The following is a 15,632-nucleotide window of genomic DNA, read 5'->3' as shown; positions in this document are numbered from 1 at the left end:
ACCGCCGGCTTCGAAAGATCCACCCCCCCCCCCCCCCCCAACCCGTGAGTATTATCTTGGTGTACATACACCTCCCGGATGTCTAATGGGCCTGGGGTACTTTCCCCCAAACCATTCTTTATCTTCTGCGGGCCTTTCTTCCTCATGTGAATGCATTTGAAACTTCACCTAATTAACCTAACTACGCTGTAGGAATCATCTATATTACATGAGGGATAGCTGCATGATTAAACGGGCGTAGTCGCTCAGCATTTTCCTGGTTACCCTTGAGTCATCATCGTGGCGAGCAGCTCAAGCTTGAATGTACTCTATAGGCTCGACTTTCAAGCAGTTATCCGCTCCCAATTCGGGAGATTTCTAGGCGACTTGACATCAAGAATATGACCTAACAAAGCATATATATATATATTTCTTGTATCAAATAAAGAATTTTACTGTTTTCACCTTTTTAATTTTGTCGATTGCCTTTCTAAATTAACGAAAGGAAGGCGTTTACTTTGCAGGAGTTATGGCGAAACTGAGGCTAAAATAGGCTACAAGTGCGAGAAAGGACGGTTCAAAAGCCGCGCAGCAGATTGAGAGCCCGACCTCGAGCTCTTGTAGAGCAGGAGTACGTATGAACCGTGAATTTATTATGATAATAATTGACCCACACTAAATTCACAACCAGAGTCACCAATATGTTTACTACCATTTTTATAGCCCTCAATCACTTCCACTCTGATCTAGGTTGAATAGAATATTGTAATTCATCTATTCAGGCTCTTTCTTGGAGCTAGGTTGACGTTGTGTTTCGGGAAACCCTGGAAGGTTGCAGGAACATTGGCAACAGAACACGCCTTCTCTGTCTTATTTCTGCTAGATTGTAGAGAAAGTATGTAGGAGAAGTAAAGTGATTGATCGTGTTGATTGCCCTAGCTAAGGGGGAATGCCCCGTATTTATACTAAATAAAGGTAGTACAAAAGAAATACAATGAGTCATAGACGTATGAGTGATAGAATGACTAATAGGAAAGTGAGTCATGAGTTAGTCATACGCCGATGACAAATACAATAATGAAATAGTGAGAATCCTCCAATACTATGAAATATGCCGAGCGCCCTATTTCAAGAGCTTGCAATTAGGTACGACATGTTATGCTGTTACATTGGCACACCCCAACCTCACCGTGGGTTGCCAGGACGCGGCAATGTATCAGTATCTACCGGGTGCTTCCACAAAGTTAGATATCATAACAAAGAATTGAACACAGTTGACGCCGAATTCATGACCCTCTAAATGATCAGGATTCAAAGCGACCTTCTTATTTCTAGGATCATACCATAACCATTTTTAAATACCGCCATAACTCGAAAAATTGGCTAGCTTCCAGAGATCAAAATTACTTGTATGGGAAACTTCTGATGCAGATCAATACTATTCAACCAATCACTCGAGTGATAATCCCTGGCCGGAGATAGCCAATTTTTCGAGTTTTGGCGGTATCGTGATTGCGTGCAGTGCACAGTGGGCTGCACTGGTTATCATCGCTGGGGACTTGGCGTGCAGATAACCGCATCTCATGTGATCTACAATTAATAGTCAGGAGCAAAACGTCGAGTTTGCGTTGATCCTGAACTGTTTATATCTACCAGCCTGTTTAGAGTACATACCTAGCTATATCCAGATCGCAAAGTCATACATAGCCATACCCGGATCATCATATCGCTGGGGCTAAAATGCAGCGGATCTGCCCGTAGAGAATGAAAATGTGGACGGAGATAGTAAATAAGTGGATCTTTGGTGGCTGACAGCAACAAACCCTCTTCCAGATGGAGCGATGGCATTTACGGTGAGATTTCAAGCGACTGGACACGATATTTACAGGGTAGGTAGATGTAGCTACTGAACATATCAGGAGGTGATTGAATTGATTGATAGTAAGTACATGACTACTCGAGACAAATACATATACATAAAGACTGACTCGATCCTCCGCCCTACAGTTGCATGCAGTAATTAATTCTCAATTCGCCCGATCCGATCCGCCGGCCCTTCCATGACCCCGATAGTCCTAATACACACCACGATGGTCAATAGGCTCCTCTACGGCTTTCAATATCCCTTGGACGGATATGAAACTCTCAAATTCGTAGCTTCCCTCTTTCAGCTAATACTAGCCCTATCTATAGCTAGTAACTCCTGCTGATTTTTGGTTGGCTATATAACTATTACCGCACACAAAAAGCAAGGTTACCTGACTAAGTGCGTGCACGGACTAAGCTACGAATTTGAGAGTTTCATCCGTCCAAGGGATCAGCTACGAGGCTGAGTAACGTTTAGCAAAAAAAAAAGCTTGTTCAACGGAGGAGGAGTTGGGTGGCGAACTTGGTGATTTTACATATACTCTACATATATTTAGGTTTCTATTTATATGTGTTGTGCCTTTACGACGGAGAGTGGCTCGGGTATATAAGGCACGGCAGTCTCAGATACCAAAGTGCAAATAAGCTTTTTTGCAGTGCATAACAATGCACATGTGTGGTAAGAACATAGAACAATGAACTGATTAGAAAGCGGCTATTTTCAGATTACACGCATTTCGCACTCATTCCGCCCTCGCAAAATACTTGCGTCATTCATCAATATCAACATAGGTGCATTGAATGTCTTCCAAAATAGTACCAAGACTCGGGGTGCGTCAAACCATGGTGTTATCTATCAATTGCACAGGTTTGAGTCAGTAGACTAGAATTCGCCCAACTCTGTCAAAAAGATACCGTACTGCTCTAGCACAAGATTCTAAGAAGTGGATGACCTTCAAAGATCACATTCCTGCTATTAGTCAGCATCACTATAGACTGTTATGAATATAGTGTCCCATACCCACTTTCTAATACAAATTTGGTATCGTGAGGTGACTCCTTGGGCCGCGTCACGCTAGCAAAATATATCCTGCACTACTGATACATATTCAAACAGAGACAGCGAATAGAAAGATTTCTATCAAGTAGACCACTCTTAGGAACATGGGGAGTTTATGTCAACCGATACACTCCACGTGAGGTAGTAGGGAACGCCCCACCGCTTATGGGGAGTGTTCTAGTTGGGCACGTCCCTATTTTGGGGCTCTATACCCAGCCGACAACATTATCAGCCCTTCTCAGCTGTACGAATTGCGCTATTCCCATGCACACTCCCTCAAAAGTGCGAAAGCACAATGTACCAGAGGAGTCGCCCTGAATTCCGCTTGCTTACGGATAAACTCATCCTCGGTGTTATCAACACACACGGATACCAAACATTGAATCGTAGAACATGCCGCGATATCGGTATTCAAGTTGCAATCCTCGGCCGGGCAGAAATCGTTTTTGACAAATAATCTGACAATTGGGAAAGTTTGGAGATCCCAAGCTGAGGATCCCCTCAACATCGCTGAGCAAAGTATACGGCATGCCTTGGATGGCGTCTTGATGTAGCTGGCTCTCCCTCTTGCCGGAAAGTTGAACCTTTTGCGTGAGCTCCGATGCCGAATGTTCAACTAATTAATTTTCATGCCCGGACTTCTAATATCACATGCCATCAATTGAAATCCACCCTCCACCGCGATGATATAAATCGAGGCACTGCCAAGCGCTTAGGCATGATACTCCACAGGGAGCCTCAACCCACTCTTGCGACTAATGGGGGTTTTTCGCTCAGCAATCTAGTTGATGAGATACACTGCACTAATATAATTAGACGGGAGTGCCTGCTTAAGCCCAACTGGACGTGCCGCTAGTCTTGGAAGGCGGCTAACCTTACTAGTAGCAGGGGCTTTGGCAAGGCGTTTGGGCATAGGGCCAATGATCAATTAGCAGGATTTCACGCAAACCATCAGGGGCTTGGCACCTACTGGTCGCCCACAGGAGTTAATGAGTCTTAATCGAATGATGATTCAATTGACCTGTGTGCTTGTAGTTTCTGGGAATGCTCTGATTAGTAGAACTCAATTGTTAGTGATCATTTGGCTTACAAGACGTATTCCTCGAATAGATTGTGATCGTAGGCAGTGCACCCTAAGGTACTTTACCAACAAAGCAGTGGCAAGACTCCTCCCGCTTGAGGCTGAACTTGTCTCGAAATATTCCACTCGGGCAGTGCTGATACATAAAGTCAAATACCTCCCAGCCGCTTGCACTTTCTAGGTGCAAGATTCAGCATGCCACGTTGTAGCCCTCGGCGAATAGTAACAACTAATCCAGTCAGGATTTAGATCTTGTCCCGGGCTGAAACAAACACCTGCGCCGATAGATAGAGATCTGGATCGCTTTACCCGGGCCCTTGGCAACGGGTATAGAGATATCTCTGTCTCAGGCTACGCGTGGACATGTAAGTGTGATTACCTTCGGCACAGTAAGCTCGGATATGTTGACAGCTTTGTTCTTTGCCCTAGTGCAATATAGGGCTGGAAGCTTGGTTGTAGATCAACGTGGGTCAGAGAGTGTGCGCATTCCCGATAAATTATCCAGCATGGTCAATATCAATCTCGCAATGGAAATACGATAAATACTCGCCCTCCCCCCACCAACATGATGGCCACTTCACCGCTCTACCACCACATCACACACGGCAAGTACCTCTTTCCTCTTCTCTTCCTGGCACTCACAGTGCGAGCACAAGTACGATGGCAGTTCCGAAAGCCGCAACACACTCAGACAAACGTTACGGACAACTCGACGGTGAGCAATGATGATATCACCATGTTTACCGTCACGTTGCCAGTGGATCATAACGGCACAACGACGGAGACATTCGAGAATAGGTATTGGGTTGATGACAGTTACTGGGTTGAGGGCGGGCCGATTATGCGTATGTCTCCCAGCTTTTCTATCCTGGGTTCGCCGCGGGGGGGGGGGGGGGGGTTGCCTGTCTACCGTTAGCTATGCTGGCCACTCATGACAGATATTTACGGATATTTTAGTATTTGACATTGGTGAAGTTAATGCTGAAACCAACCTCCCCTACCTCAATGTATCTCACCAAACTGCACAAGCACGCGCCAACTCCGGCCTCCTCATACTCTGGGAGCACCGCTACTATGGCCGCTCCCTCCCCGCACTCCCGGCCACCGTCCTCCCCGACGACCTCAACGCCTACTACAAGTTCCACACCATCGAGCAGGCGCTGGAGGATGTTGCCATGTTTGCACGTACCTTCACATGGGGGAGCGCCACCGTCTCGCCCGGGCTTGTCCCATGGGTGTTTGTGGGCGGGAGCTACCCAGGTGCGAGGGCGGCGTGGGCGCGGAAGCGCAACCCGGACATCTGGTACGCAGCGCTCGCCAGCAGCGCGGCCGTACACGAAGCGCCAGAGAACCAATATTATTATCAAGCGACACTGAACGGGCCGAGAGAGCGCGGGTATGGAGCATGTGCGGATGACATGGTGGCGATGGCGGCGTGGGTCGAGAGCGCCGACGACGCGGCGATCATCGATTGGCTGATGGCCCTAGGCAATACGAGTGAGGCGGCGGCAGCGTTGTTTGATCCGGCGAGTCTCAGCGACAATCTGAATGTCTATATGACCACGGCGCTGGGCACGCCGCTGACCGAGTATCAGAACTATGCGTTCCAGAACGGCACCGGCGCGCGGGGTGATCTGGCGTACTTCTGTGGACTGATGGCGCAGCTGAGTTCCGATGGCGCAGAGGGGGGTGTGTTCAGCGCACTATCGGAGAAGGAGGCAATCGCAGCGTATGTTTCGGCCGCCGGCCAAGTGTTAGAGCGCCGGCTTCTTGCGGCCGGCTCTACCTTCTCAAAGCGGGGCCTGTTCAAGCGCCAGATCACGAACTCGACCGGCGGGGAGAAGGATCAGGGGGATGTCACCTGTGCGGAGAATGCGAGGAGTGCATCCAGTTCCTGAACAGTAACTTCGTCAGCTGGAACTACCAGGTGTGCACCGACTTTGCCAACACTGTCACCGTCCCCGAGACCGGCGGCGGGCTGTACCCGCACAGGTTCACCAGCCTCGAGGCCCTCCACGACCTCCGGTGCAAGGAGCCCTTCAACCTCACCGCCATGCCAGGGAGCGACAACAACGAGCGGTATGGCGGCTGGGCCATGCAGAGCAGCAATACATTCTTTGTCGACGGGCAGTACGACCCATGGCGCCCCGCGACGGTCAACAGCCAGGTCCCTGAGGGTCATGGCCGGATGAGGACGGAGGAGGTGCCGTTGGCGGGAGAGGTGTTGAAGGGTAGTATATTTGCGATGGTGGTTGAGGGCGGGGCGCATTGTCCGGACCTTGGCGGGGGGTGGAATCTATCTGGGAAACCGGCGTTTGATCTGTGGAACAAGGCATTTAGCATGTGGCTGCCGGCATTTCAAGTGCATAAGGTGAGCAATGTGACGGCGGGCCCTGGGGCGGGGTGGAGCAGCAGATTGTGAGTGGTGGGTGGTGGGTGGTGGGTGGTGTTGCTGTGGCGGGGGAGGCGGGGGAGGCGGGGGAGGCGGGGAGCGGGTGGCGGCGATAGCTATAGAAATCATTGCTGAACAATAGATCTAGAGGGTCCACAATGAATTAAACCTACAAGACTATGTACTTCGGGGGTAGGGGTAAGTGAGAAGACACCCTTCACGCAATCTTGGCATCGTGGTGTCTTCTCACTTATCCCAGATATCGAAGTACAACTGAAACATTGTAATAATGTTTATATTATAGGGGAACTCGCGTTTTAAACCTACGTGGGCAGGAGGTGACACTGACACGTGAGCTTCGGGGCCTAAACATCCGTTATCAAGATTGGCTCCTCTCTGTCCTCCAGGTGAGCCATTGCGAGTATCGACACTACCATATCTAGACGTTAATAACAGTAGCGGTAGTAATATAACCTCTTACTGTAAGATTATCTAGAGTACCTATAGACTAGAGCACTTCCGGGAGTAAGTGATAAGTTACCACCAAACGATAGGTGTGCTGCGTCAAACACCCCCCAACCCACCCTTAGGTACAGCCACTCTGCAAAATGGTTCGTGATTCCCAATATTTCGGAGTGAAATTTCTCTATATGTAACCATGGCGGACCCATTAAACAATCCCGAGAGACAACTTCTCAATGATCAATAGTGCCCGGAATCAATGAAGAATAAGATCAAGTTACCTACCTTCTTTTATTTTATCACGAATCATATATTGTTCGTTCCCCTCGAATCTCATAGCATCAACATTCGGGTCCGCCACACCGCGCACTGACATTAATAAATCACAAAGACTTTTGCTGATTGGCTGTATGAAATGCACCCTCTAGCTTTCCACAACAATCTCCCATGATCAATTTATGACGTCCACATGCCACTTCACTTTCGGCGACGTTCAAAAGCGTTGCTTCAGCAAAATGAGGCTCGGGATGAACGCCTGGCGCAACGGGAACTCTAAAGTGATTATCGTTTTGCATCATGAATCAAAGTGTTACCCAGTTGCTGAGCGTTCTCAATCGCCACCTCCTCAGAAGTATCCACATATATTTGTCTAGGTGATATATAGTACTACTCTTTGACAAGAACGGTGACTCTGAGGGATTCATTGGGGGATACAATTAATCGTGCGTCGGCATAACTAGTAAACCCCGAAACGCGAATATAAATGTAACCAAAAAAAAAGAAAGCAAGATAAGAAAAGACAAAGGTTACGTAGGCAAAAGATACGCTTTCTTGCTCCATAAATACAAATAATTACCCATCAATCACTAAACTCCCATATTTCCATATACCGGTAGTCACATTCATGCTAGTCATCTAAAGAAAATAGGGCATCTCGTATTAACCCTGCCACATCTGACTAGAAAAATTCCCGCAAGCAGCATTTCCCATAAATCCAAGACATACAACAAGCTGTGTACTCCCCACTAACCGACATTCCATAACTGCCGTAGAACTTGATTCAACTTGACCGCAAGCTAAACATTATTAAAAGCAAATGCTCTCTGTGCTCCCCGGCCAACTGATTTGAACTTTTCCTTCAAACCTTTCCGGGCATACCATGCTGTCGCAACAGCAGCAGCCGTCCCGACAACAGTACATACTGATGCAATAATAGCAATCGTACGACTGGATGGACCGTCGCCCGGACCAGTCACAGACGTTGTACTAGTAGCACCTGGCAGGTTGGCAGTGGATCCGTGACTAGTATATTCTGTGGCGACACCAGTAGCTGCGTTATTGCTAGTAACTCTAGCGCCTGGGGCTGCGGCCGTTTTTGTTGCTGGTACATATGTAACAGTCAGCTTGAGGCTCATGTAATATATCAGGACAAGAACAGAACTGTACAGTACGTGTGGAGGACGGTGTTATTGTTTCAAATCCAGCTATATATATTGATAGCGGTATTAGCAGCAACCCCCTAATATAAACAGAGAGCCATGGATACTTACCAGGACCGGTGGACCAGTCATACATTATTGAAGCTGGCCCGGTACATGCGGCCTCAGAACCGCAACAAGCCAGCGATGGGACAGAACTTGGTCCGAAAGCCGTTGTCATCGTATCCCACCAGTAGCAGCATGCCTGAAAATCACTGTCAGGCTCCCAAAAATCTGGGCATCTTGGAGTTTCGGAGATGTGGATGGAGAGGATCTCCTGAAATTTACTGGTTTCCCGGGCGGCTATGGTACTTAGAAAGAGAATAAAGAATAAGATTTCCTCCATCGTGGGCGCGAATTGGTAGTTATCGATATATTCATTGAAGATTTTTGACAGCTAGAGTAAGTCTTTACATACCCGTAGTGACCTATGTCGTGTTATATCTTCTCCTCCTAATATTTGCAATACCTTTGATGATCCCAAGTGACGGTGTAGTGTGGCTTGTGAAGCCATCCAACCAGTTGGATTCAAAAACCAAGAACATACGATTATCACCCCCCGTTTTTTGTGGCACCAAAGTGCAGCCTATCATAGATGAGACAGGAACGACCTTCTTGAAACATCGGATGTTCCGAAGTGTTCTGATGAAATTTGTGTGACCGGAGGTTCCCATGACATATACTATTTCAACATGAAAACTAGTGATTATCTAGCACGCGACCCGAAGAGTCTCCAGCCCACACCAGTAACGAACCTTTTGAAGGGAATGAGTTTCTGCTTCTGCTTCTAATTGCAGCCAGTGGTTTTCGTTAAGTTTACCGATTTCAAACGGCGATCTGAAGAACTTTCTCATTCTACCAGTTTCCGTTTATTCATGAGGGGAGTTGTATCACCGTTATTGGTATATTACAGCAGCTTTAACACGAAAGGAATCAGAAAATGCAGTTGCTCAGGGCAAAGATAATTTATATCGAGTGGCGGTGATCTCTCATACAAGCTATCCCTGTTTCCGTCACTTGGTTCTTTTCGTAAATAAGTAGTTGTTTGACTCTCTTTTTATCTTCACGTGGGTTACAGTCGTTCACAGGGTGAGGACGAACACTGGGTGAAGACGAACTAGGGTTCTCATATAACAAGAAACAGCCAAGCTGCCCAAGTGATCTTTCTATTTGTCCAAAAATCCTTGTTCGTCTACACCCAGTGTTCGTCCTCACCCTGTGAACGAGTGTACTGGTTCTTTGATTACTTCCCCTACTATGATTGGGTCGCAAACCATGGAAACATGGTTAATCACCCAGGTAGCAACTAAACCCAAAGCATAAAATATGGCTACCACAGCAACCGAAAAGGATCCTCGAAGGAGCAGAAAACAGGGTAATGGAATTTATCTGGACTAAATTAGATGTTGGAAAATTGTAAGATCCTAATCGGGGTTTCTACAGTGGGTGATAGATAAGGCTGCAGTATTGCGAACCTTTTCGGTTGGTATCGGGTTATCCTTTAAGCTGTCGTGAAAATGCTGACCCCCCCCCCCCCCAAAAAAAAAGCAAATTCGGTGTGGCTTTATTAACAGATCCCATTATCTCTCTTATCAAATAATAGATCTCTCATACATAGTGTGGTCGACGAGTCGAGCTATCTCAAGTCCTCGCCTTGAGCTTTTCTCTCGAGCTCTACGAGCCCAGGTTGACCACGAGTCGAGTTGGCTCGAGCCCTATTGATGGCTCGACTTGAGATAGCTTGAGCTATTTGTATGTTTCTATTGTTAGATATTCGGACCCAGTGGGGAAGCTTTTGGGTAGATATTTTATTATTTATTTTTGTCCAGTCTTGGGTAGAGTTTTTAATATGTGCAGGAATACCTATAATCGAGCAGAAATGGGAACTATTTTTCACAAATACATTCATCATTTAGCTTGAGATAAGCTTGAGAGCTTGAGATTTTTCCCACGAGCACGAGCCTAACCTTCTACGAGTCGAGTTGGCTCGAGCTATGGCTCGACTTGAGCCGGCTCATCGACCACACTACTCATACAAACTTAATTCCTCTGTTATAGGGGTTCAGCATGGACAGCTCAAGGAATAAAGGTTTTTTATACATCTTAAGCGGTGATCGCCTATTGAGACGGCATCAACCGGGTAGCCCACAATTGGAGTTCTCATAAAACCAAAATCAGAGAAACTAGTTATTATCCTCTGTATAATACCTTACCAGAACCTCATTATCACTCAGTTAGTGTATTGTAGGTCCTTTGCTATGAAGATTGTCGCCTCCATAAGCGACCGCCACTTGTACTACCGTTATGCGCTCTGCCCTGATTATTGCAATTACCCTTCATGTGAGCCATTAACTGTAATGGATATATCACCTATGTGATTCTGAATTCAGAGTCGGCGAGATCAGAGTGTTTTTTTTGTGGCGTCTGCGGTTGATTTTGAAGTCCTGACTGACAACATAGATGTGGTGTGATCTTTACCAGCTGATTCTACACGCCAACCCCAGCGCCTCTGACACACTCAAAGCCCCGGAAGGGATACCACGCGGCTGTTGTTGGCTAGATAGATCGAGTGGAACAAGTAATGACTGTAGTATCTATCAAAGTGGGCTAGGAAAGAAAAAAAGTAATTTCCTTCGGGTCTTCGGATTACTGAGTATACAGTTATCAATTACCGAATTCTTCGGTATATCTCTTCGTTTGTCAGAGCACAATCGGAAACCGATTAGGCCCGCGATGGTGCGGTGATATTCAAAAAATCTAGCTACAGACTGCGGAGACACATGAAAAAGGATAGGAGGGGTCACAGAAGTTGACTTTACAGTGAGGTTCATTGTATGATGCTTAGGTGTACTACCGAGTAAAAGCTGCCCATTAGCGCCCGGTCGTGAAAAGAAAGTATAATCGTTGGTCCAGCTTGCTATATAATATAGCGGCTCGATTAATGACTAGCATAGTCATAGCTTTATTCATTGTCTTTTCCTACAATAGATACTGACTCAATCACCCCCCTCACCCGACAAATACTAATTAGTTGAGTTTAGTTGGTAGAAACATAGAGTACTCAATTAATGAGGAGTCTCGCTGCGGCGCTGACTTGTGGAACTAAGTCGCGCGATTAATCACCAACCTGCTTGACTACATATAAGTAACATGTAATCATCGGGTTATGGCGACATTTAATCTTTTCAAGCACAGTCGCTCACATACTAACGGCGGATCCTGTCTGATGGTTCTGTTTGTAGTAATTTGCCCTTGGCGTCCAAAACCTAACTCTTTTATTGGCCTCAAATCCCTGACCGCCATCAGACAGGATCCGCCTTCAACCCGTGAGTGATTGTATCCCATGGTAGGATGTAATTTGTCAAAGTTGCGCCCTGGTCCGTTCTGAGAGCCAAGCTGTCTCAGGAGGTGTCTCAGTTCGACCTCAGCTCAAAACCTGAAGGCAGTGAAGTGAAAGCCGTACCTTAATCCAGTCTATCGCACATTGAAGCCAGTGAAAGCCGTGAAATCAGCGAAGTCAGTGAAAGTGAAGTCAGTGAAAGCAGTGAAGTCGGTGAGAATGCCGCCGACCAGTCCGAACTCGTTGGGTGAATTGCAACAACCTTCGGTGCGGACGAGAAGGGGTCGCCGCCGAGAGAGGGGTGGCCGCCGAGAACATAGTCAAGGGTTCAGGAATGAAGAGGTTTAGGATACGCCTATGGCTAGGCAGGTGATTTCCGCTACCGTGGAGGAGATTGACAACGCCGATTCAGAGAGTCCTGATAAGCCAATATATTGGAATCATCATGAGGCTGAGGCATTATTAATAAACCAGCGGTAATATTTCTATATCCAATACTCAGTGAAAGTTCCAATTTAAAATAGAATGCGGATCTCTCACCCTTTGGATATCTTTGAACTCTTTTGGTCACCAGATGTACAGCGACATGTAATAAGTGATGGAACACCCTGAGAGTACAAACACCAAATTTTGGTGGCGTTTTACGAGAACAGGTATTGCCCTGTTCCAGCACTTGATACCTGCCGCTGTACATGAATCCCTGGCTTAAAATACTAATGCCTATGCCGCCCAGAAAATAGGGGAAGTAGAGCAGCAGTTCTCTGCTACTTTGGGTATTCGTAGGAAATGGAAGCCTGCTACAAATGAGGAGATAGGTGTGTTTTGGGGTCTTCTGATCGCCATGGGTGTCAATCGATACATGTCACCAGGCGACCTCCAGAGAAAAGCCTCAGGTATTAGATTGTATGTCCTAAGTTTGGGAGACCGATTCTAAGGTGATGTCAAACAATCGCCCCCCCCCCCCCCCCAAACTAAGCGGTACTTCCATGTATCTCCACCTGGAATTGAAGTAGAGAAATAGTGGGAGAAACTTGAGCCGTTGAGCATCAAAATGCGTTACAGTTGCAAGAGTTACGACCTTCCATCAAAATCTCTAACAGTAGGCGAAATTAGGATACAGTTCGGCGGAAGAGGTAAGAATACCGTCTGTATGTCTAATAAGTCAATCACTGTGGGATATAAAGTGTTTGCAATCTGCAATCATGGGTATAACATGAATTGGCGGTTTCATTCCAAAGTTAAGGGTATTAGTGACATGTCTTCTACCTACTGGGATTCAAGTCGGATTTCTGGCCCAACTACACGTGTCGTTTCCCAACTTGATGTACTATCCTTATCGTACCGCAATGGTGGACCGGTGCTCTATACGGACAATCTATTTGACACAGTAGAGCTCTGTTTCACAGTTGGAGGAGTCTCTCCAGTACCACTCTAGCCATTCTCAAATTCTCTCGATAAGGAGCTCAAGACAGGTCTAGCTCCAAGGCCGAGGAAGAGATCAAACGAGGATCAACGACCAACGAGGACCAATGTCCAATCAGGACCTAATATATACACTGGATAAACCTGGGGGATGTGACGTAATACACTATAACCTACAAGAGCTACGTCTCTTCATACAAATACCCCGCTTGAGTGTTTCTTCGATTCTTGAATTTGAGCGTCCCTAAAACCTTCAAATATTACCTGATAGTGATCCGTGGGATTTGTGCCCCGATAAGACGACGGCTTACTCAGGAAACTAAAATGCCACGGGTGGATCCAGGTGTGTCACAAGTATTCTGAGGCAAGATGAGGCCGGGCCCGGGTACAGCCCATTTTGGCACCCACGTCCACCCATTCATGTCCCCCAATAGTACATGCAGCCAAGTGTACATACATATAAGGGGATAATAGTTATGCGAAGCTCTGCCCACCCAAGAGCGTCTGCTCTTCCTGTAGAGTTGACTTGGACTTTCCATGCCCGAAATGAATTGAGAGAGTAGATATCTTAAGTTAAGTACGTCCATTGATCGAAGCAATGCGATTAGGTTCCGTCCCGTTCGCGGACGGTTCTTCCTACTCACAGGACATTGATCATGATCACCCAACTGATATTAAATTTATCAGGAGCGTTTGATATTACGTAATTAAAACCATTGAAGGAGTAGCCAGCTAGCCAACGCAGCAGGGCACACGTTGTTACTAGATAAGTGCAAGATCTCCATCATGGAGCCTTAATGTCGTGTCGTACAGTAAAAGAACTGCCCATCACTCTTGTCCTTGACAACACCCTTCTCAACGCCGCCAAGACTTGACGAAGTGCGGGGTCACCACACATCCACAGACTTTACTTTGGCTTCATTTAGTCAAAGTCGGTCCCAATTTTACATTCTCGGCCTCTTCCTCACAGGAGATGGCCCAAACCTTCGCAAACTCGGTCTCCTCTCTGCCTATGAGGCCAACTTCTTCTCCTCCTCTCTCTTCCCTTGAGGGAACTGCCTCCTTCTTCGGGCCCATCTAATGGGTCCTCCTGGCCGTTTCCCCTGTTGGGCAGAGACCACTCGCTCTCTCCACCTCCCCTGCGGCCTCCTCTTTTTTTATGAGGCTCTCACCAAATGCCAACCCCCTTTCTTGATACTGGCTCAAGCCCCCTTCGGGCTTGAGTTCCTCTGTCGATATTACACTGCATTCGACTGCGGACCCGGATTTATCATGATCCTGGGCAGTCCGGCCACATTTAGCCACTTTGTTACTCTCCAAATTCTTTCTTTTTCTTTTGTCGACTTGTAGTGGTCAGGGGGGGGTTTTCTTGTCATCTACCTTGTAAGAGGACGTGCGGTTGGTAGCATACCACAGTTACTATAACGGGAAGATCGGCGGACGGTATAGGGGATAGGTGTTGTTCACGCCATAGCTTAGGCTCCATGCGATATTCTTGTACCTAGAAATAAATGAAACACTGATATAAAAAAAAAAAAAAGTAAAAGAACTGCCACATTCCCCATTCCCCGGTCCGTCGCTGCCGAATACGTTCAGGCAGCATGGTCTCACTCGAGTGGCTTGAACTGGGGCACGGCAACCAACAACCACAAGATCTTAGAAGCTCAGCGGGGTTTTTAGGGGTGTCCCCTGAATCGGTCCCCCCACTAGGCGAAAGAGGGGGTGGATGCGGGGCCACTCCCCGCCGAGGGGGGCACCGGGGGGCTCCTCGCCCCCCGAGCGATTTCGGGCATTTTGAAAGGGTTTCTTCGATATTCTCGGCGTATATTTAGATGCGCAACGTGTAAGGTACAAGTGTAAAGTGAAAACAAATCCGTTAATAATACAAAGCAAAGAACTAAGTTAACATGACATATACTACTCCCAAGACCGAAACCGTTTATTACTATTACTACTACTGCCAGGAGGCGGTAGCGCACCGGACTCTAACGATAAAGATGCAAGATGCTGCTCTATTGTAAGGAGAAAGTGAGAGGTACGATCTGGATCGATTTCCTCCAACTGATAGAAAGCGGACTGTATTCTTTCATTGATCTCTCTCATTCTCAATACTCTACCGGCTCGGTTTGGATCAATTGAAGACTCCTGCATCCGCTGTCTTATAGTCTCGCGTGACTCGTACTCTTCCATACCATTTTGACCAAACCTTTTCAAATATTTGCCCCATATTCCCGCTGTCAATCGGCTCTTCACTGCAGCGATTGATATGAAAAATATGCGGGCATAGAAGTAGGTAGCGACGCGAAAACTGACAATTGCACTCCAATAAGCCATCCTCAAAACTCGTTGAGCGAGTAGGTGTCATAAGATTTTGAGTAATTCTGGTATTAACTTTATTCTCTTCTGTCGCAACAAGCTTTTGAATCGCGAACGGAAACTCTGCAAGTGGTGGATACTTCTTTGTAAGGGTAACCTTTTTGGTACGAGAATCGATTTCCGCAATGCGTATATTATTCTCTATATCATGCGCAGAGTCATGAACGTTGTTGATA

General features: G+C 46.8%; 4 protein-coding genes across 4 annotated transcripts; 1 reads left to right on the top strand and 3 right to left on the bottom strand.

Moving 5' to 3' along the window:
- Positions 1 to 2,566: 2,566 nt before the first annotated feature.
- On the bottom strand, positions 2,567 to 3,818 carry LAJ45_11627 (uncharacterized protein; the record flags this gene model as incomplete). The annotated part of the gene is made up of 5 exons (XM_046121109.1): positions 2,567 to 2,698; positions 2,766 to 2,798; positions 3,207 to 3,521; positions 3,653 to 3,703; positions 3,780 to 3,818. The coding sequence occupies 5 exons, from the start codon at positions 3,816 to 3,818 to the stop codon at positions 2,567 to 2,569; spliced, it is 570 nt and encodes a 189-aa protein (XP_045965707.1).
- An 83-nt stretch (positions 3,819 to 3,901) lies between these two features.
- Positions 3,902 to 4,494, bottom strand: LAJ45_11626 (uncharacterized protein; the record flags this gene model as incomplete). The annotated part of the gene is made up of 5 exons (XM_046121108.1): positions 3,902 to 3,943; positions 3,996 to 4,087; positions 4,144 to 4,215; positions 4,366 to 4,404; positions 4,452 to 4,494. The coding sequence occupies 5 exons, from the start codon at positions 4,492 to 4,494 to the stop codon at positions 3,902 to 3,904; spliced, it is 288 nt and encodes a 95-aa protein (XP_045965706.1).
- A 57-nt stretch (positions 4,495 to 4,551) lies between these two features.
- LAJ45_11625 (uncharacterized protein) lies at positions 4,552 to 6,408 on the top strand (the record flags this gene model as incomplete). Its single annotated transcript, XM_046121107.1, has 2 exons — positions 5,642 to 5,842; positions 5,914 to 6,408. The coding sequence occupies 2 exons, from the start codon at positions 5,642 to 5,644 to the stop codon at positions 6,406 to 6,408; spliced, it is 696 nt and encodes a 231-aa protein (XP_045965705.1).
- Positions 6,409 to 7,916: 1,508 nt separating this feature from the next.
- LAJ45_11624 (uncharacterized protein) lies at positions 7,917 to 8,664 on the bottom strand (the record flags this gene model as incomplete). The annotated part of the gene is made up of 3 exons (XM_046121106.1): positions 7,917 to 8,221; positions 8,292 to 8,324; positions 8,391 to 8,664. 3 exons carry the CDS (start codon positions 8,662 to 8,664, stop codon positions 7,917 to 7,919), a joined length of 612 nt encoding a protein of 203 aa, XP_045965704.1.
- Positions 8,665 to 15,632: the final 6,968 nt, after the last annotated feature.

This window comes from Morchella importuna (assembly GCF_003444635.1).
Source record: "Morchella importuna strain M04M26 chromosome Unknown Morimp01GS078, whole genome shotgun sequence".
In the NCBI taxonomy this organism is placed as follows: Eukaryota; Fungi; Ascomycota; class Pezizomycetes; order Pezizales; family Morchellaceae; genus Morchella; species Morchella importuna.
Note: the sequence above shows the minus strand (reverse complement) of the source record. Positions and strands in the feature narration are given on the sequence as shown.